Here is a 21959-nt window from a genome sequence, read left to right on the forward strand (position 1 = left end):
ATATATATCGTTGTTATTACAGTGTCTCACTACTAAAGCACACAAAAAATAACTATACTCACGCACAATACCGTAATAATTCAAACCAAATTAGTAACTGACCTCTCTTCGTTTCAAGATAGGCGTATATACCTCGGGCACTCGGTACCGCACGCGTTCTAGTGTACAGTGGTATTCTACTCACGCGTTTCGGTCCCGCTACTCCTCCTTGGTTGCCGCTCAGGAGGACATGCGACACCACAAGATCAGCGGGCACAAAAAATAAAAATGGAGCCTTCGCTTGTTTCGTGTTCGGCTGAGGAGAGCAACGGGTCTTTCGCGGCAAGCTAATCAGTCACAGTCACTACCGCTGACAGCAACCGCACACTGGCTGAATCAAATTTTGGACACAGGCACTATTGCTCTCGCAAGGTGAACCGCAGTTTCGCGTGTACGATGAAGGCAGACAAGGGAGACGTCTGGGACAGCGCTGAGGGCCGAGTTGTCTGGGCGTTCACGCAGGCGAAATAAACAGTTCCGTCTACGGGGAGAGAGGAGGAGATGGGAAGAGCCGAGTGGCAGCTCGTCACGGCGCCACCGCTTCTGTTCGCCACTTCGACGCGACTCACGATGGAACGGATTCCAGCGGTAGCAATCTTTCCGTGCCACCGCGACACACAAGATGCTCACTTTCGAGGACCGATATTTTCACCAACACGACGCGCTCTGATGGGGAGGCCCCGGTCTTTTCCGGGGGCACACGGCACCGGTTGTCGTCGAGCGCGGCGAAGGAAAGAAGAAAACTCGCGACGGGCCTCTCGCACCGGCGTCGCGCTCGAGGTGCCTACGTGCGTTCTCGTGCGTGAGTGTGGGCTCTTGCGGCTCGACAGGTTCGCCACAGCCCTTTCCGAATTCCATCAGCCTTCGTACGCCTTTCCACCTGGAAAACTTTCTCCCAGCGAAAGCGATTGCGTTTGCCAGGTGGAGGGAGGAGGGGGGAGACGTTGACTTGCCGCTCCTTAGGACCCGGTGTTGACCCCCAAGTGCACGCGCAGCCTCACGGGGAAGACAACACTTGGGGCACAGTTGGCATCGGGGGGGGGGGGGGGGGGGGGGACACCACCGGGGATGACAGAAAGTCGTAATAGAACCGTTAATTGAGAATGATCAACGATCCAACGAGAAGGAGGGAGGCAGTAAGGGGTTTGCCATACAGGGAAAGCTTAATAAAGGACGATAAGCAACATGTGGTTGCGTAATTGCTGAGGCCGACGCACGCAGAATATTGGATGCGACCAATGAATCATATATGGACACTTCGTACAGGGTAGTCAACACAGACTGAACAAGTGAAAGGCAAGTAATTTAACTGTCATCGCCTCTTTTCCGTTAACCGGTCACGTGCTGTCGCCCCACACATATTTTAAATGGACCCTGCAAAACTTTTTAAAACTTTTTTGAAATCTTAAATGCTTGCAGAACGTTGTCGCCCAACAAAACCAGTACTTAGATTAGGGGGTCGGAAAGGACCTCAGCAAAAAATTACTGCTCAATGCCAATCAGATAACTTGTAAACTTGCTCAAAAGATTTTTCTATCTTTCCCGGTCTTGATTGATTGATTGTAGGGTTTAACGCGCCGACGCAACGAAGGCGATGAGGCGCGCCGTAGTGGAGGGCTCCGGATTAATTTTGACCACCTGGGGATCTTTAACGTGCGCCGAAATCTCGTACACACGGGCGTTTTTGCTTTTCGCCTCCATCAGAAAAGCGGCCGCCGCGGCTGGGAATCGAACCCGCGACCTCGTGCTCAGCAGTGCAACGCCTTAGCCACTTTCCCGGTCTTGACGTTCTTCGGCGGCTCTAATTACGTCACTAAGGTCATGTAGCAGCTGTTGGCCGGTTTTCCTTCAGTTGCAGCAAGGAACGATTTTCGATAACAACTTAAAAAAAACACACCAAAAAAGCAGAAATGGAAGGAGTATCTGGTGCGACGAGCAAATCCCGCAGCGCCCCTCCGTGCTGGCGATAACTATAGCTTTCGCATTGGTTTCAGGCGCGAAGGAAAGAGTGAAAGCGGTTGTCCAAAGTGTTGCAGGGTGCCTTTAAACTTAATGCCCAGAGTCACCTCTGTGTACGGCTGCCGACTACCAACACCCGCACGTTATTCAAGCCCCCGGTAACCACGCAGATAAACGCTTTCACTCTTTCTTATATGCCTGGAAGCATTTTGACAGCCGTAGTTATTGCCAGCACAGAGCTACTTCGGGATTTGCTTGTCGCAAGAGATACCTTTTGTATATTCTCTGCCCTGCTTTTGTTGTTCTTTTCCTTGAGCGCCTACCGAATTAATTTACTGCTGGATGTGAACGGAAACCAGCCGAAAGCCACGATATGGCCTCACTGACGACATTCAAGTCCGCAAACGATGCCCAGGCTTCTCCACTTGACAGCCGCGCGATTGTCGAGATGCTCGATTGACACACGCCCGAGTGAGCCTGTTCCCAGCCCCAATCACCGCTAATAGCAATGTAGAAGATTTATCGCGTTTGCAGGACAAATAAAGATGTTTTCGCTATCTCTCTCTCTCTGCGGGTCATTGCTGCACCGATGAGATAGATTATCATCATCGGTGCCTGTCATCACGCGGGAGGAACTCTCGCTCGAGCTGCTTCGTCTTTCTTCCCGTCGCCATCTTGTAAATAGAACACCACCGATTCACCGGGACGTCTCGGCCCTTGGTCCTCTTATTTTATAAGCAAGGTTATTAAAGCGAAGCTGTGGTGTCCTCACTGATACCGTTTGTACACCAGCACGCCCTGCAGAAAAGCCAACTTTCTGTGACGATCATGATGAATGATCGTGGATGAAGTGAAAGAAAAAAGCGCTTCCCGTGGCCGGAATAGAACGTGGCTCCTTTGCGTTATGAAGCCGGCGTCTATACGATTGCTCCATTTGGACATGGTCGAAGGGTTTGGAAAACTCAGATGACACCCAAAGAATCCGTCACGAGAAGAATGGAGTTGATGCGTGCCGTGAGGCTGTTAGCCAAAAGACATTATGCCGAACTTCCCATTTTTGAGGTTTACGACGCTAGGCCTAACGTCGCATCTTGGGGTTTAACACCTCAAAACCGGCACCCACTCAACAATTTGCTCACTGAGCGCCAAGCAGTAGCTATACACCCCAAGCCCAAACGTTTGGCCTGCGGAGTGCACACCCCAGTGTTCCTGTGGGTATTATAGAAAAGTGGTGCGTACCTCCAAAGTAGCACATACTCGCAGTGTGGGATTGGCAACCAAAGAATCTATCACGAGAAAGCTTCGCGTTCGACCATCGTCGTCGTTAGACGGGGGTGCATTATCTTTTTAGGCGCTCGCAGTTGGTTTTGGGGCAAAGACACAGCATACCTTTAAGTTCAGATAAATAATAATAATAACCCAACAACCACCAAATAATAACCCAATATAAACCACGTTGCGGTTAAAAAGCTACAAGAAGAAAAAAGTGTTACCTGTGGTCACGTTCGGCCATGGGGAAAAGAGCGCAGAAGTTATACATTACCGTGAACTTTTTTTTTTTGCCAGTTAGAAACCGTCCTTTGTTCGCACCGCTTATTCTACCTGGTTTTCTTATCTGCACAAAACGACAGTGCAGTTAGTCGCTGTGAGGTGCTCTGCGTCACCGTGCCTCTGCGTTCCCAACCGCCTCATTGCCGAATACAGTCCTTGGCTGCTTTTTCCGTTCTCCGAGGCCTTCGAGAAACGTTCACAGCGAATTGACCTTAACACACAGAACAAGCGCATACGCTAAGTGTGACACACACACACACACACGTCTTCTCCACGCTCGTTGCTTCCGCAGCGACAAGGTGATTGTTATCTGCTGCGTTCAGTAACAGCTGGTCGCATGCTCCTTCACGCATCATCGAAGACCGCTTCCTGTTTTCGTCGACAAAATTGTTTTCCTTTCCTGTGGGAATTAGTACCCAGCTGCTTTACTAACGTATGTATCGCCGCACTTCCGACAGCTTTCGCGTTGAGTGGAACGACATATTTCGAGTCAAAGTAGTAATGCTTTACCACTTCTCACTGTTGGTGCAATGAAGCGTAATTATCGCCCATTGCGAGCGTATGCCTCTTTGTTGGATCCATTGGGACAGGGAAAGATCGCGTCTAGAATACACCCACCCCCCTCCCTATTTCCCAAAATTTTGTATAACGAAGAGTTCGCCTTGTCAGTTCGTTGAAATTGCAATAAATGTGCTCGTCGTTTGGGTAGGTATGAGATTAACGCTTGATGTAACTTATAGCAAACGTGTTGTTTTCTTGGGGACTACACCCCTACTGTACACTTTGGTTAATTCGTATAGGAACCTCCCAGTTTCATCGAGTCATTTTGTTTTCGGAATGCTCTTTACTCATGTAAGCTGTCTGTTCTAAATCATCCCTGTTGTAAGAATAAAAACACCTAATGCTAAGCAAAAAGTTGGTAGAATATCTGCCCGAGCATGGGTAAGCAGGCTATAGCGTTTGCTGCCTCGTGAAGACGGACATCAGGGCAAGCATGTTGTATAATAAAAAGTCAATTCTACCCATTTGAAATACCATCGCACAGACTTCAAATTAAATACAACAACATCAATAACAACAAAAAATTAGTGTCCTTCCACTCTGTGAAGAAGGATGACCTGCAAAGCTGGACGCAGCTCACGGAGTGCACGAAACAAAACAAGTTTATCGTAATTTGCAATGGAGCATATTTTCTAGCCTATTAGCTGAATGAACCTCTGACGGATCCAAGCTTTGTCCTTGCAGATAAACATGGAACTGCCTGTGTCCCTCCCGCATCGTAAGCGTCTTACTGTTCGTGTGAGGCAGGGTTGAGACTGTTGCCGCAACTGTCGTAATAACTTCAATGAATGGCGTAATTTCATGTCTCAGCCAACCGAACTGCATGGCATGGCAATTTTTACGTCCATAGATCATGATACGGGTTTTGCATCGGTAATCTGAACATAGCCTAACACACAAACCCAATCCGCTCTACCACTAAGGACTCCGGACAGGTCCCATTGGGCCATTTAATGTCCGCGTTTGAACCTCACACCAGTACAATGGACATGCCATCCATCAGTACAGGCATAAAACCTATAGCTGCGCGTGTACGCCTCCCGTCCTCCTTCCCACTATTCTCCACTACAAACCTGCGCACGCATGAACCTCCAACCGGTGATGTGCGCGTGCTTAGAAAGGACAGACGCGGTCGAAAATATCTCCTGAAAGCCTTCTGAAGAAGTGATATTGGCTCACGCCGGCGTTCCAAGTGGACAATTTGCTGTTCATCCGGTAGCGATTCGCCGCTAATCCACGAGCTGAACTTAAGGCAGTAACGGCGGTGCCAGCAGCTTTCCGTTGTTTTTGAACGCCTTCGTGCTTGTGTTCGGGCCAACACTTCGATTCTTGCTTTTCTCTCTCCAAACGAACGGCATGCATCCGTCCCATAACGATCATAACCTGGAAGCCCTTGAGCTCTATCCTCGCGTACAAACATGCGGCTGTTCGTTTTCCTTGCCCCTCGTATGCATCTTACTGTGCGTGTAAGATGTCTGTGTAATACAACAACCCACACCCGAATTACTCGATTGAGGAGGATAGCCGACTAACTGTATTGAGCCATGTAATTTCGACATCTAAATACCAGCCCAACGGGCATTTCATAAATAGCGGCATGAAGCCTAGCTGTGCGTTCACGCCCCCCTTTTTCTACCCACAAACTGTGCACGCATAAACCGGAAACCGGTGATAGCACATACTCAGGCGTGATAGACACAGGCGAAAATGTCGCTCGGAAGGCCCTCTAGGCTGGAAAAGAAATATGGGCTCAAGCCGGCGCTCCAACTGGGGAAGTTTCTCTTTCACCTGGAGGGATTCGCAGCGACTTGGCGAAGTGAATGTGAGTGGAAACGGCGTCGGCGAGTTTCGGTCGTTTTAGGGGGCAGCCCTTTGGCAGCCGCTACCTGGGCTTCGCGGGAGCGGCGTCTTTTTATGTCCGCGTATCCGAGTGAGCGAACGCAGCAGTGACGAAAAAAAGAAAACGGAGAGGAGCGTCTATCGAAGGGTGAAGTGGAGTACGACACGTGCGGCTACGGCGTCATCTCTCTCACTGCCTTTCTCTCGCGTTTCATGCGTCGCCACCAAGGAGCACCCTCCCCCTGACACATTCCCCAGATGCTGTTCTGTTCTCCGCTCATCCAAACCACGTGACGTTTGCGCGGGAGGTTCAAACTCGATATGCTACAACATGCTCGCTGTTCCCTTTGCGGGGCTGATCCGAACCATGTGACATTTGCGCGGGAGGTTCAAACACGATTTACAACATGCTGGCCGGCGGCGGCGGCGCACTGCGAGGTAGCAGCAGATTAGCGCACGCCGTCGTACGTTCGCTGGTCACGCGAGCACTTCCTAAGACGCTGCAGAAATGCGCCATGACCGAGAAGACTTCAGTTCGCGCTGCACACAAATTTCATATTAGGGAGTGTAGATATCGTCAGTGCAGTTATACGCCCGTCCGTGCTTCTGTTTATTTTTCTCAAAAATCTGATAGCTGCATACCGCCGTTAGCTGCCGACTGCGGAACTTCCCAAAGGGGCATCGGTGGAGGCGAGGGGGAAAATAGTCGTGAAAGAGGTGTCAGCGGTGGTGAGGAGGAGCCCCGGAGCGGCGCCGAGTAAATTGATGACACCGGAATGAAAACTGGGGAGGGGGGGTTAGAATATACTGCATTGCAGTAAAAATGAAAGGGGTAGTATAAGCACAAGTACTCGTTTTAACATACTTAACTCCATGCAGTGCGTTCGCAACGTCAGATCAGAGGTACGATTATTCCGAGGTACCAATATTCCGCGTCAAGAGGCAATCGAACCCGCTCAACCGAGGAGACCGAGCTCCCGTGACTTTCCTTTAATTGATCCACAAATCAATCAATCAATTCATTTATTGCTAGTAGTTGTGTGCCGGACATTTTAAATGATACACAGGATCGTGGAGGCTCACCCAAATGTCTTGAAAGTGATGTCACAAACATTTTATATACAGACTGAAAATGCACCGTATATGCAGCCGGTTGGAATCTAAGCACTCAGGACCTGTACACGCCTAGGCCACACCTTTCGTTGTGAGACAGACCGCCTTTGGAACCTCGGCGCGTGGCTTTACGCCCTCAATCATGGGTGACAGTCAATGTCGTCACAGACAGACGTGTAGAGTGCAGAAACTTCGTCGGCGAGCGGCGGGCTTCGGTCAATTTACAAGGCAGCTGGCTGGCCGTGAGTGATTCAACACAGGATCTGCTGTCATCTGCGATAGCTCCTCGTTTCTGCTTCTCGTTCCACAGGAGGAAACAGACGACCTACGTTGCTGTACCGCACTACCGAGGTCTGCTGACAAGTGCGTCTCTGTGACGCACACAGACACGAGGATTTATGTGTCACCAGAAGAGACGGAAAGTTTTGCGAAAGAAGTTTGCCAAAGAATCAGGGGAGTGAAGTGCAAGAAAAATGTGCGATGGAATAATAATAATAATACTAATAAAAAGCAGCGCGCACTAAGATGCATTGTTCTCCCAACGGGAAAGGTGTGGATGCTATGACGTTGTGGGAACGCTAAATTTCTGCAATGACTATTTTTATTGCTGAGAAGGACGTGGCCTTTGCGATTTGCTATTTTTGCGGATCGGCTTGCCTTTGCATTGTATTTGTATTAACGGTAATTGAATGAGCTAACCTCGCCAGAAACTTGGTACTTTCACTGCGACGGATTTTTGCACCCGGAGAATCACCATTATTTGAAAGTGCTCTTACATTTGAAGAAGCAGTTGACATATGAAGAAAACACCTAAAAAAAAGTGCCACACATCAGACCATAAGGGCTTTTCAGCGTGAATTTAAATCTCGGTGAGCCACTTCTAAAAAGTCCACTGTCGCAGAGTCAAATAAAACCAGCAACTTTGTGCTTTACAGAAGCTTGTTGAGGTCTATTATTGCGAACATTTCGGTTTACCTCGCCGAGGTTTAACACTATTTCTTTAAATAGGATAAGAACGTGATAATACCTTCAGGTTTGACGCAACCGAAGATGAAATGTACGGACAATGTTGCAACAAGGAGGGGCGGGTGAAATTTTCAAAGTTGATGTGCAATTAAAATTATATCACACTGTTCTCCATTTTTGGTCTGGCATATTAAATGCCAAGGAGAGACTACGACCTCGGTAAAAATGTAGTTTAGTCCACGGCAATGTATTTAAACGTCTTGGAACTAAAAAGGCGACCTAATACTCATTTGATATTAAATCAGCCCGCACGGGTCGGTCAAATTTCTTGTAAACAGGGGAGCAAAGACATAATGCTAAGTAAATCTTTATCTCCAATGTATATAGTTTAAAACCACGTCTAACGCCTGTCCAAAACGAAACACGCCTGAATTGGCCGCAGCATCAGAACATTCGCGCTTTGACGCCGAAGCATTCCAGCCTTTCGAAACAGCGTCCTCTTTCGTTCATTGACCGGTCATGTCCCTGTGCAGCGTGCCTCAAATAGATGCGCCCACGACGGCTCTTCTTCGACTGTCGACCATCGAGGTCAGGCGACGAGCGTTCGTTTTCGGCCACGACGAGGCAGACTCCGGGGAATCTTAGAGCGCGACCCGGTGCGCGCCACGTGAGGGAACAAGAACGGCAGGGATCAGCGCGAAACGAAAGAGAAAGTGCGCGCTTGGAGTGATGCCTGGCTTACGTGGTTTCCATGACACACTGGCGTGAAGTCGCTCACGTGATGACCTTGAGACGCCGTTAGTAGCGCCCTCGCAGTCGCGTCAGTCCCGCTCAGCAGCTCCCCGCCCGGACTAGCCCGCGCCGAATGGGCTCAAGGCGAGGGAGCCCGCAATGGAAAGGGGCCGCTGATCGGGACGGGTTCTTCCGTGTTTGTCTTCCTTCCCAGGGCGTCGGGCTCAACGTCCGATGACGTCGCGCGAGTCACGTGACAGTGACGTAGACGCCGAGAAAAAGAGCAACCTGGGCCACTGTATGGATCTCCGCTAGCTTCCTTGGACATAAGTAGGTTGAATTCTTGAGAGGAGGAACCAACTGTTCCACGCTAGCGCCCTTGAATGAACTCTCTTTCACTTTCGCCCGGTCGAACGTATGGCGATGGATTTGCAAAGCGGTAATCCAGTACGTGATGACAACACGAAGATTAAAACGAACACAGGAGGATTCGCATACTCTTCTGTGACTTATTTTTCAAGAACCCTCCGAGGGCACTGGCGCCTATACGTCGCCGTTGGCTGAGGCGTTGAGCTGCTGAGGTCGCGACTTCAATTCCTGCCGCGGCAGCTGTTTTGGCGGTGGCGGTGAAAACAATTGTCGTAATGAAGGTGAAAAACAAGCTCGGTATGCCTAGATTTCGGTGCATGCTGAAGATTCTCAGGTCGTCCAAATTATCTTGTGAGCCCTCCGCCACTGCCCGTCTGGTAGCGCAGGTGCAGTTTAGGCACGTGAAACAAGCGCCTCGTTGACGGGAGATCAAGACAAGCACGCGAGACAACGGTTTCGAATAGCATGCTCCATTACCGGCTCGTTCCGAGTCGGTTTCGATGTGATCACGTGAACGGAAGGTTCTGAGTTTTTAATGTGAAAGAATTAGTTATATATATAGGTCAAAAGTCCAGCGTCCATGGCACACATAATGGCCGACGGGTATACGGAAGTACACAGGATGGCCGACAGTGCAAAGAATTAAAAAAAATTTTTAAAACAGGTCAATGAATGCTCGTAATGGCGCCACAATGCTCAGGGAAGTCCCTGTAAACAATGTCGATAAGGTCCCTGTAAACAATGTCGATAATTGGGTTACAAACAAAACTAGGCAAATTTGGCTTTTACGGAATTCGAACCACGGTTCTCGGCAACTTTGTTTTATTATCGGCTTAGTGCAGTGAACAAGAACAACAAAAAACTATAACATGCTTCAATCACAATAAAACCCTACTAGCTACTACGGGTGCTGCACATTAAAACGTTTCAGGTTAACAAATTAATCGCGCATGCTAGCGCAATGTGGTTGACCATCCTGAATATTTAATACATATATAAGCGATGCTTTCACTGAAGTATTCCCTTGCCGGTCGTGCATGCGGGTCTGGACGTCGCACGGCCGTACGAGGTTTCCAGAGTCTGCGCAGGCTCAAGGCCGCAAGCATATGTCAAGTAGTATACCTCCATCCTTACGTGTTGGAAGGAAACGTATTATGTACGGAGGTAACGGCAGTTTTTTCTTTAGTGCCCGCTGGAGAATGTCCCATGGGAACACTGCATCAGAACAGTCCAAGCGAATGCGTTTGATTGTCTCCAGTTTAGCGCAATGTCGGCAATTCACTGACCCCGCTACAAATATTCCTTTCTCCGGCAGTCATGGACTTACGCGGAGCGTTCCGGTATGTAATTGAAAAAAAGAAGCTTTGACCGGCGACATCACCGGAATTCGTTTAACACGTCTTTCCCTGAACCTGCACAATATAAAGGGCGATAAACAGGCACCGGTAATATCACGTCAATTACATCCTTGTACAGTTTTTTGTCGAGGTACCAGAGCAAGGTATTCGAGAGGCCCAAACGACCTCCTTCAAATAGCCTCGCGGGGCTCCCCGTTTCAGTGCACTGGACGACACAACAAAGACTGGCAAACAGTCGAGCAACCTGGTCGTAGGAAACCGTTCGGAGAAAAGAGTCTGTCTGGCCTCTCAGCAAATTAAACGGGGAGAGGAGCGCCAGTCCGAGGCCCCCTTTTTTAACGGAGATAGAGATATTCGTATGGTTCATGCGCGCCCATCCTGAGCGCCAAATAAACACAGCAAAAACTCCGTGATTTTTCGCCCGTGGACCCGTAACATGTACAACACCTGGAGCACATACCACACTTTAGCAACAAAAAATACATTACATATAGAAGCGCGCGAGAACATGGACATATCACAACCCCTTTTTTAGCGTTTCACTGCGGGCCCTTTCAGTTTCTTCAGACGAGAACTCAAGACGAGAACTCAAGTAAGTAACGGGCGAGGTGCTCCAGCTGAAGTCTGCAAATTTCTCTGGTGTGCACTCCCAGTTTCCACGCCAAGAGCCTATGCACTTGCTCCAATTGATAGCGCTTCCTGCTTGCTAGCTACTCGGACCGCTCTACTGACGATCTCTTTATCACGGCACACGACCGCAACATCGTCAGCATAGCAAAGAGCCTTTACCTTACTCTCACGAAACGTAAAACCACTTATCTGACCGATCCTCGGCAACGCCAGACGAGCATAGAACCCCTGGTCCAACACACTCCCGCCATTTCAGCTGACTCCTAAAGGTGAGTCTAATGAATGGGCCATGCCCTTCGACTTCGAAACGCCTCTCAGAGGCACGTAGTCTGCAGTACAGAAGAATTTTGAGCATGGCAAACACGTAAGTAGCACTTACAGTTAAAATCTGATCTAACAAAGTCACCGAAAACCGCGAATTATTTCGTTAAATTGAGAATTTCGTACAACCGAAACTGTCATTTTACAAGCAGTTGTTTTCATAAATTCGATCTCTAAGAGGAGGCGTATCCCAGAAGCTACCATGACATCGTAATTGCGGCGGATGCGGCGCTCGCCTGGAGATAATTTATCAATGCGCTAAAAGTCCGCAGGTGAAAATAATAACAATAAAACGCTAGGGGGTCCGCGGAAAACGAGTTTACCGTATTTACTCGATTCTAAGCACCCCCTTCTCTCCGCGATCGCGATGCCCAAAGTGAGGGGGGGGGGGGGTGCTTAGATCCGGAAAACCTAATTTCCCCCTTCCCCTCTTCTTTGCGGCCGTATTTCGACGAGACATGCGCAAGGAATAATGTTTTATATGGCCGATATACAACCGAAAATTAGGCCCATACAACCCCCCGCTTACGTATGATACCCAGTCACCTTCACTATATCATTTGAGTCCGTTGTGCCGGTTCTGCCGACGCTTTCAGTATCCCCCAGAAGGTCGTCTTCGTTACTGTTGAAGTGGTTCGTAATTGCTTCATAAATTACCTGGGCACAACTCAGATCGAGACACGTTTCCACGCGTCTGAAATCCATCTTGTGATGGTTGCTTAGACAAGGGGGTGCTTAGATTCGCTTGCAAACCTTTTTTTTTCCAAATTGTTTCCCGGAAGTGGGGGGTGCCTAGAATCGGAGGGTGCCTAGAATCGAGTAAATACGGTATCTCCTGGCATGGAAGCCTGTGATTTTCGCCTGCGTGTGCTTGTGTGACAGAGCCCGCAAGCGTGCTCAACGCTGCTCGGTTCCTTGGTGAGCCCCAGCGAACCACCTGAGCAGGTCCGGAGCGTCCGGCACCTAGCCTGGAGCGGGGACAAGAGATTCAGCCGTTTCTGGGTCTTCAGCATCCTCCAACACCTCTTGTGTGCCAAGTCTAAGTGCACGATTTCTTCATGGTTCAAATCCTCCATCGTGTTGGCGTGGGGGTCTGTCTCGGCGCTCACATAGACGTGGAAGCTCATATCTGCTGCCACCTTCTCGTTAAGCAGATGAAGCTGTTCCCAGGATCTGGGAGCGACTTGTTCTTGCTCGTGTTGAGGGCTTGGGGAACTCGAAATACTTCGTTAAATTGGGAATGGCGCTGAATCTATTTCGTTAGTTCGAGCTCATGAAAGCATAGAGCCGTATGGAGACCTTTCAGGGGGATCCAAAAATGTTTGCTAGATCGAGTTTTAACTGTGGGTGATATACCAACGCACGGTCAAATGCAGGGCTATTGCGAGGGCGATTGGCCAAGCCTCTCAGTCGTAGTAACCGAACGGGGAAGAGAACTGCGCGAAGCGAAACTGATGATGATGATGGTAATGAGAGGACACCTGCGTACCACTGGAGACTTGCTATCGTACTATAGGCACGCGGTCATTTTAGCGTGTAGAATAAACGCGCTGCCTTCCACGTGGGACTTGTTTCAAAACTTTCATCTGTGCAAGTGCATTTGGCGATGGACTGTGAACCGTCTAAGTCAACGGCAGCTGTGACACATGGAAGGAAGGAAGGAAGAAAACTTTATTTTCCTGAGCACCCTTAGTCCAGGGCGCCGTCTTGGGAAGCCGTGGCCATGGCTTCCTCCGCTCTGTTCGTCAGCAGGAGCTGTGTCGCAGCGCTGGGGTCAGCCAGACTTGCCTCCCAGGATGCTAGAGTTGGATTCGGGATGGGGGTCAACTTTGGATGTCGATCACAGGCCCATATTGTGTGGAATATGTTAATACCGGCGTATCCGTTCCATAATTCAATGCTAGATATAGGGCTCCTGCGCTGCCCAGGCGGCACCATATATAGGCAACGAGGCCTTAGCTAGTGAGTACATGCTGTGATGGTATTAGTGGCTAGTCCTCGGTATGGAGTCGCAGAAAATGAGACATGCGCTCGAGTAGTGCGTTTAAGATGGAGACGACCGTTTATCTAGACGAGACTAGTTAATGAGAATGACATTACTGTTACAAGTAGAGGGCGATATTAAACTCTATCATAAGGACACAAAGTTCTGCGAGGGCGTAAAAAAACCAGTTGAAAGTTCAGTTCAGATAGATTCAACGTCTCACGTGGTAAGGCAGTCTCGCGGATGCGTTGGACAGGCCCGGTTGACCGCGGCTGTCGATATATTGGCACGGGAACACAACGTTGCACAGTCGAAACCGGCGATTCAATGCTTAGTCGGCGAGGGGATAGTAGGCAAGGCTGCCACTGCAGCCTGGCTGTGTCTCCGGGCGTCCTGACGCCGGCATCAGAAGACCACGGCTACCGCATCACTGCATGCAGCCTTCCAAATCATGGCTCCTCCGATTCCACCCTCATTCGCCCGCAGTCACGTTCCCATCTCCCTCTTCTTCTCCCGTCATTTTTATCCTTCGGGGTATACTGCCGGTTTCTTTCTCGCGACATCTGGCTGGCACATACCCACAGAGTGATTATTCGGGTTCGGCCATCTCATATTCGCATTAAACTTCCTCGTCGTCGATGCCTGTCTGACGTACACATCACCGATGCATTCTACCCCATCACGGATGCCTCCAGGTCTCCCATAGGCTTGCATTATTGATCAACGTTCATGAGCACGGCGCTTTTGATATTCTTGCGGCACGGGCTCTAGCCCACTGCATGGGTAAAATGCACTCTTGGGCACTCCATTTGGTCGGTTTACAGTGTCGAGGGAAGGGCAGGTCAATGGTGGAGGTCTCCCGCTGGCAAGGGCACCGGTGGTCTTATGATAGAAGTGCAGTTTCAGCGGAACACTTTTCCTTTAATCTAATAAGCTTTATGATATAGAGCTTTTAATTACCGTATGTCTCACTCGCACTAAGCGATTATTGCACAATTCGTGTGTTAAGGGCTGCGCGAAGCTCCGATCGAAGGACGCTGCGCTGGCCGCGCAGACTGCGCACTAGGCTGTGACTTCGCTCGTTTTCGACCATTAGCAGCAATTTAAAAGTGTAATTGGGACCATATAAACACTCACCAAGTTTCCCCTTCGAACATATTTCTCGGCAAATTTGTTGTCCCTGCAACTGCTTACCCAACAGCGTGGCTCTGAGTGCTGCTATACGAAAGGCGGCAGGTTAGTACACTAATGGGTGCGGCTTTGCGCAAAGCAGCTTAAAAAAGTTCAGGGCAGCTTGCACTCAAGCACTAGACTTGCAGGGCGAAGCTGTTGTAGGTGAGCGTTGCCGGGCACATAGTTAAGTTTCAGTACCATTGCTTATTTGCTTAGTTGCGGTTCCACTAATCGTCGCCATATTCATGGAAGGGGTCGTCGTCTTCTTCGCGGCGAGTGGTGGATGCAAAGACATCCTCAGCATTGTAGACTTCCACCAGCTCGACTGCCGAAGCTTCCACGAAGTCGCGCAAGGCTTGAACCATAGCGAAGAGGCAGGATTTCTTTATACGTGAACACGGAAGGACGCATGGATTTGTACAAGTGTGAAATTATTTATGTGTTTCGTCGTTGCTTTGCACTGTGCTAGTAGTAGTAATCGTCATATGCGTCGATGTCGTCATGTTCCTCGTGTCAGGCATTACATGCGCGGTAGCGCCTGACGACCGCGCTGGAGTATTTTTTTTTTTTTGCTTAAGCCACTGTGCCAGTAGGGGACACAGCGGTCGCCGCGATGCACGCGCTCACGCGCGCTCGACATTTTCTTGGTATTTTTTCCTGCAACGGCTTCTACAACAGCTCGGATGTTAAAAACTGATGCGGGAGAAGCGAATGCTGAAGCAGAGTTGAACCAGTTGGCCCCTTTGAAAGCACGCCACGCATTTCCCAATCTTTCAAATTGAACTTAGTCGAAGTTGTTCTCAGCAAAAATTAAGCGCATGAAGCAACAAATTAAGCTGACTGCATAATATCACGGCATAATTCAGGCCTCCTCGCGAATGAGGCTAACAACGCCAGCAGTGCCACGAGCCACGATAACGGCGACTTATACAGGCTACGCTACTTCTGCATTAATAAGTTCTGTTCGTTTATCGTCCGCCACCGAGGCTGCTCTTTTCAGCTGTGCCTAGGGAGGACAGCAAGGTTTTCATGGAAGAAGGAGCGGTTTGAAAACACTGAGAGAATGTACATCCTAAAGCAAAAGATTGCGGACCACGAAAGCAGTAATTTTTGGTTGTATATGTAACTATGGGCCATATTTTTCATTACTTTAGTTACTATACGCCATACCACACGCATACGGCAGTTTGTCGGGCTGGTACTGAAAGAGAAATAATCTAAAATTGCCGTTTTCTTGGTCCGCAAATTTTTGATGGTGGCTGAACATTCCACCACTTACCCGTGCGACAACGGCGCGCGCGGGAGCTCTCTGTGCTCTTTACGGGAGAAAAAAAGAAATTTCCAGCTTTCGGGCTTTGTTTGGGCAATGAAGCCAATTGTGGTATTTTTATCATTTTGACTCCAGTAAATCTCGCTAAACTCCCTTATAAACCAACAAAATTAGACCGACCGTTTGGTTGTCAATGCAAACATATGCGGGGCGTCTGCTCTTGTGCTACCCATGGCGGCAGGGCGCGACAGGGCGCTGCATGTCCGCCAAACTCCAGCGCAGGAGGCCTATAGTGTTTTAGCATTACCACAGTAAGTGCATAATGTGGTCCTCGTCTCATAAGATCATCGATGACCTTGAGTGGTGCCTTCACGTCGCCATACAGGGCCAGTGCTTGGGGTAGTTCATGGGAGATTAAGTGAAGCGCTTCTCGCATGACAGCCATTTTAGTAGCAACAGAGGCTGTCTTATGGCCTAGTGTGAAGCGGCGATGATGCACAGGATTGGAATTAACACAGCTCCGCGGTTGATCGGACTCAGTCGCAAATGTATTGGTATACGCATGTATAGTTCTGGCATATCGGCTTGTCAACAATGATAGAGTCGACAGTATGAGGGACGGTCAAGAATTCTCGATAATTGCCGAGGTGAAAAGACGGATCAACGATTTTGATAGTATCCACAAATTTTTCTGCAGTGAAGCCACCATCTGATCAAATCGCGAGAGAAATTTGTGTTCATGACGGGGAGCGGGTGCCGCAAAAGTGTTTTTTGAGAACGTCGTATAGGAAGGATCAACAATAAGTGGTGTGCATGCATGTCGCGAAAGAGGGTCGCTGGAAAGATGTGCATCCATTAATTGTGTACGTGCCTCGGCAATCGCACCCAAAGAAGAGGCACATCGGGGGAGACCCAAGCATATTCGTAGTGCCTGTGCTTGCAAACTGTTCAAGGTGCATCGGCATGACACGCGCAAACTCGATATTGCTGGCAGGCTACCACGAACTCACCCCAGAAAAAAGTTCAGTATCTTTTGGGCAAAAGACTATTGAATGGGTCGCTCCCCCCTCCGCCTTCCTAATATAAGCTGCGCATTAAAGACGTGCGGATTCGATGCATGTTTTAACCATGAAGATCAGCCGTTTTGCAATTTCAGAGCGGAAAAACGTCAAGAGAAAAAATCGCAAAGTGATGTGGAGTGGGACATCATCCCGAAGTTTTTTTTGTATTTTTAATTTGCGTAAGTTCCTTGATTTGTATTTTATTTTGTCTTGATTTGTTTTTTATTTCTAATTTTTCTCCTTTCATGCTTTTCCTTTCCTTGTTTTTTTTTTTTTGGGGGGGGGGGGGGGGGGGAGGAGGGGTCAGCTCACGAAATGAAATTCTGCGTGTGCCACTGCTTAAAGCTAATGTTCACAGGAGCGTTTTTCTGCACATCGCAATCCTCAATCTGAGTATGCCGAGAATTATACGACGTCAGAGTAGACTTAAATAAAACATGTGCCCGTTCTATCTTCCCTGCGCTTTGATCAAAGCAGCGAATTGTTTTAAACATTCACCTTCTATTGTCATGGCATGCCATGGTAAAGTACGCAGGCGCAGGAGGTCATCGCTGCAGTGTTTGCGCGTGGAGTTCATAAGTGTTCCTTGTACGGCGGCCCATCGCAGCCCCCGTATGGCGTTTTCTCCGAAGTGTACGGTGCTCGCCCCCTGCAGTGTTTTCCGTAACCGTCCTTCACCCGTTTTCTTAATGAAAACATTTTAGACCACACGTGCATGGCTTATTCGGCCGAAATGGCCCAAGGTTGTCGTTGAACGAACACTGCGAGTCCCCTCGAAAGCGAAACTCCCCCGTCGCCTTGTGAATGCCGCCATTAACATAATCTTGCTACCGCACGACACTGTCGTGTGCCGTTTCTTTATTTATTTTTGTCGCATTGTTGTCGTTCTCCTCTGTTATGTTCGCAAAAAGGTCTGCATTGTGCTGGAGAGACCGCTAAGATTTTCGGTGCACAAACTTTAAAAACTTCTTAGCATGCACTAGACTTTGAGTGCCCTCGTAGGGTTTCTCCTCAAACATAGAGGACAAACTGTACGTGCTTCGCAAAACAATCCAAGGATACGCTACTGCGGCAACGTTAGTAAGGGAAAAAATTTCGCTTACACCGGGCTTCATTCGCAAAATAAGCTCTTCTGACGCTTCGTTCACGTCAGCCAACAGCAGGATGCGCTTGGTGGCGAAGTTCACTTTATAACGCGAGGTCTGTAACTTGCACTGCGGTGCACACATCTTAGTACAAAATGGCAGCACGTGTGACCGCTTAGGTGATTCTACACCTAAGGTAAGTTTTCTGTACCTATAGTGATTACAGTTAGTTGCCAGTGGACTTGTAAACGCCCGGGAATTGCACTACGCAGAAAGTTTTTCCCTTTATGTAATTGTCGGCCCGTACATAGAGGAAAAGAGGAAAATTTGTAGAAGAAGAGAAAAATTTGTAGAGTTCAGCGAGAAGAAAAGTAAACTGCTGGTAAGTATTTTAAGATAAGGCTCCAAAGCGTATTTGCTCATTTGTTTTGCTGGTGATTCCATCACGGCTGGGCATTATGACTCTACATCAGTTTATTATGAAACCATGTAACAGCATTACACGTCAGATAGTTAATGTTTTAATACCCCTGCCAGACGGGAAATCTGACGTCATGGAATGTCATTCCAATCGAATGTCATTCGTTCGGCATTGCCATTTACTTGATTCGTTGCCATTTACTTGATGGGATGCTAAACGGCGAAAATTAATGTCATTTACAAATGGTGATACTCCGTAGAGGAAATACTTTAGTAAGCGCTTGAATGCGTGCGAAAAGTTTAAAGCAGCAACTACGGCAAGTGGCACTGGAGCATTTCAGCGGCGCCCACTGTCGTTTCACCAGCATGGAGCGTATAAATAAATATGGCCGCTGGCGCCCACCACACCGGCTGAGGCTGGCCTTGTAGCGAGACAAGCAGTTTTCTTTTTTTACACATCTATTCAGCTTGTTCCATATGAATAAATAAATGACTAAAATTACACGCATGTAAAAATATTGTAATGCTTCTAACGCTTTAGTAATCTGTTTGGGAGAGAATTCCCCCGTGTTTCTGGTGTCGAGATTACACATTTGCTGGCAGAACACAGTCGAATGGGTTCCGCAAACTAATTCGGTCCTTAATGTCATTTTGATCGAATGTCATTACATTTTCTCGTATCCCAACAAACAAATGTCATTTTGAACGAATGGCCCTCGATGGGAATGTCATTAAATTTGCCGTGTGGCGGCGGTATAAGCTTGGTATAACAACTAAATTGCGACATTAACCTCAGTGGTTCTGTCTTGTGGAATGTATGCGATGGCTATAGAAGCGTAGCCCCGCTGGAGTGCGTGCTGTAAAGGAACGCACGAGAAGAGCTCAAACGAATCGAAAAATAAAGAGGTGTGAAGTCAATCCCTAAGGACCTGTCGGTGACTACAAGCTTTTAAAGGGGCACTGACACAAAAATTTTGCATCTTGTTTTTTTTGTTGCGATAAGTAGCTAGTGACCTACTTATAACCTGTAGAAACCTCATTTGCTTCAGCGTGCGACGGTTGTTTAATTAGAGGCATTTTCAATGCGGCCATTCGCAGTTTCGGTTTCAGCGAGTGCCGCGAAACGATGGATTTTGTGGATTTTGTGTGAACAAAGCTGACCACGTGACCGTCGGAGGGATATCACAGTTACAGAGCAGAGCCGCCGTAGCACTGTCGAATCCGCATCGACGGCAGTTTCTGCGAATGCCCCCCCGTACTGATCTCGTGAGGCGCCTAATTAAAAAGCGACCGTGGATGTGACGCAGGCGCTGCGAGTTCAAATGCTACCGCGGCTAACGAACGACGCGCGACGCTCGAGACGGTGGGTGGCAAGACGCGCGCTGGGAGCAGCCGGCCGGTCTGCCTACAGGTCCGCTTACAGATGTGTTCGGCTTAGCACTGCGGCGGATATTCGAATGCCGCTCTCGTAAGCAGTGCAGATGACAATTTTTAATGCAACCCGCCATGGCATCATTAACTCCTTTCTCATGTAAGCCACCATGGTCGGGACTTGGGGACAATTTCGTGCAGCGGTAACAAGCTATCACTCGAGCTACCTGCGCCGGCGTGGGCCACTTCCCGGCCGTGGCCGCCGCCTGCACAGCGACCGTGCGGCTTGCTCAGTGGGCTTTTCGTGCCTCCGGCGCGTTTCCGCATCCAATGGTAATAAACAGTAATAGAAACAGAGTGCCTGGAATCGCTGTAGAACTTTGGTCGCGGCCAGCTGCCCGATGAGCTGACGAAATCACGGCGCCTCCGCCGCCAACGATCGGGTCGTTCGTTCTCGAGAGCAGAAGCTCCGCCCTCCGGCCCTCCGATTGGAGCGGCGAGCCGGCAGTGCGGAAGCGGCAAACACAAACTAGTGACGTGTTTGGATGTTGTTTATTTACACTTGCGCGTGGTCCTCTGCTGGCCGCTCGGTTGCGTTTCGCACACTTCAAAATTGATTTTAAATATGTTCTAGGCTGTATTCACCGCTGATATTTTGCAGATGATGTATATGTGTTCCCACCAATCTATCTCCGAAGTTATCTCGCCTTCAAAATTTTGTGTCAGTGCCCCTTTAAGAGATTCTGCAATGGGATTGATAAATTGAAAACCGAAGAAGTGAAATTGGAAGTTGTTTTTATTTTTACTGGCAGCGTTTCCTCTGACATAAGGCAATAGACAGTTCTGTGGAATGATTCAAAATCTAATTTATTTTACAACGCAAAATTACTATTTTATTGCACACGCGGCCGAACTGGACCGTATGTCCTGCTTTCTGCAACCGCATATTTATCGATTAATTTTCTCATTCTAAATGTGGGCTCGGTCGTTCGTTTTTTGTATACTCATACCTCTGCTGGCGATCTCTTTCGCCACTCGAAGGCAGTCGCGTGCTGCTGACAAGTCGCACGAGCTACACTATTTTTTTCTTTAGCTATTCGACCGAAGAAGCGGAAGTGTAGTACACATTTCCTTACTGCCACCTTTGTACGCATTTTCTTCTATTCTTCAATGCGAAACCGTACTTCGTTGTCCTTCATACATCATTTTCAGCTGGTATCTCTAAGCTTAGACACCAGTCGCTTTTCTACCAATTTCGTGTACTTAAACTTAGTTTTCTTTCCATTGACTTCTTTATTTGTCTTCCCTTAATCACATAAACTTCCCTCCGGTCCCGAGGAAGAAGTTAGCTTCCTTTCCCCCAAAGTATTCTCCCTCGCTTTTTCCTGTGGCATTCACAGTGCTGCTTAGATCGGAGGAGGACAATTTGAGGAAACTTGTTATGAGCCCCACTTCAGTTTCTTTCAGGAACGGAGTTGAGCAACACGCAGTGCCGGTCGCCCACTCAGGACTGCTTGTTCAATTAGGTCCCGGTAACAAAAAGAAGGGTCCTGCCATCAGCTCCAAAAAATACAACCTACGATAATAGAAAGTCAGGTATCAATACACTTAGAAGATATACTATTGAAGCTGTAGAACAATGGGGACTGTTCAGGTCAGCTCCACACCGGCGCCACAACTCACAGCCGTCCGCATGGCCGAAGCCGCTTCTAGGATAAAAAAATCCTGCCTGATGGCTGAGGCGGAAAGACCGTGCAAGGCGTCTACCTGAAGCACCCATCTCGGGCATCAAATAAAGTCGAAGTCCTTTCTCTCTCTCACTCTCTCCTAATAGGAACTCGTGAGAGAATAGTCAGATAGTGCGGAAGCGCTGTTTCCAGGTGCTCATCTCCGCACACACATGTCTACGTATGTTTACCTTGGAAACCCATGGACTAGAGCATTTTACGAAGGGGCCTGTTATTGCATAAGGGGCCTTTTATTGAATTCCCCCTTTAGCCCATGTGGTCTATGGAAAGTATCGCATGCGTTGCGGTCCGGCAAACGGACAGATTTCCGGGGTTGGGGGGGGGGGGGGTGTTACCGAACCATGCTTCCGGCTAAAAATCCGGTTGGTGTAGACTAGCACGTGCAATTCGTACAATTCATTTGTACTCT

At 48.7% G+C, this 21959-nt stretch overlaps 1 protein-coding gene across 6 annotated transcripts in view; it reads right to left on the reverse strand.

Moving 5' to 3' along the window:
- LOC144170713 (retinol dehydrogenase 11-like) overlaps positions 1-21959 on the reverse strand; it is a 59406-nt gene that overhangs the window by 15649 nt on the left and 21798 nt on the right. The window contains exon 1 of one of the 6 annotated variants that reach the window (XM_077700679.1): positions 8771-8948. The exons of 2 other annotated variants lie outside the window; for them this stretch is intronic. In XM_077700679.1, the coding sequence (XP_077556805.1) occupies positions 8771-8781 (11 nt within the window). In that variant the 5' untranslated portion in view covers positions 8782-8948. Of the gene's footprint in view, positions 1-184; positions 848-3491; positions 3527-8770; positions 8949-21959 lie in introns of those variants that run through there. 3 more of the 6 variants (XM_077700678.1, XM_077700683.1, XM_077700680.1) reach the window with 3 other exon arrangements.

The sequence above is a fragment of the Haemaphysalis longicornis genome, unplaced genomic scaffold (assembly GCF_048455015.1).
Source record: "Haemaphysalis longicornis isolate Haplotype H1 unplaced genomic scaffold, Haemaphysalis longicornis Haplotype H1 scaffold_2, whole genome shotgun sequence".
Taxonomy (NCBI): domain Eukaryota; kingdom Metazoa; phylum Arthropoda; class Arachnida; order Ixodida; family Ixodidae; genus Haemaphysalis; species Haemaphysalis longicornis.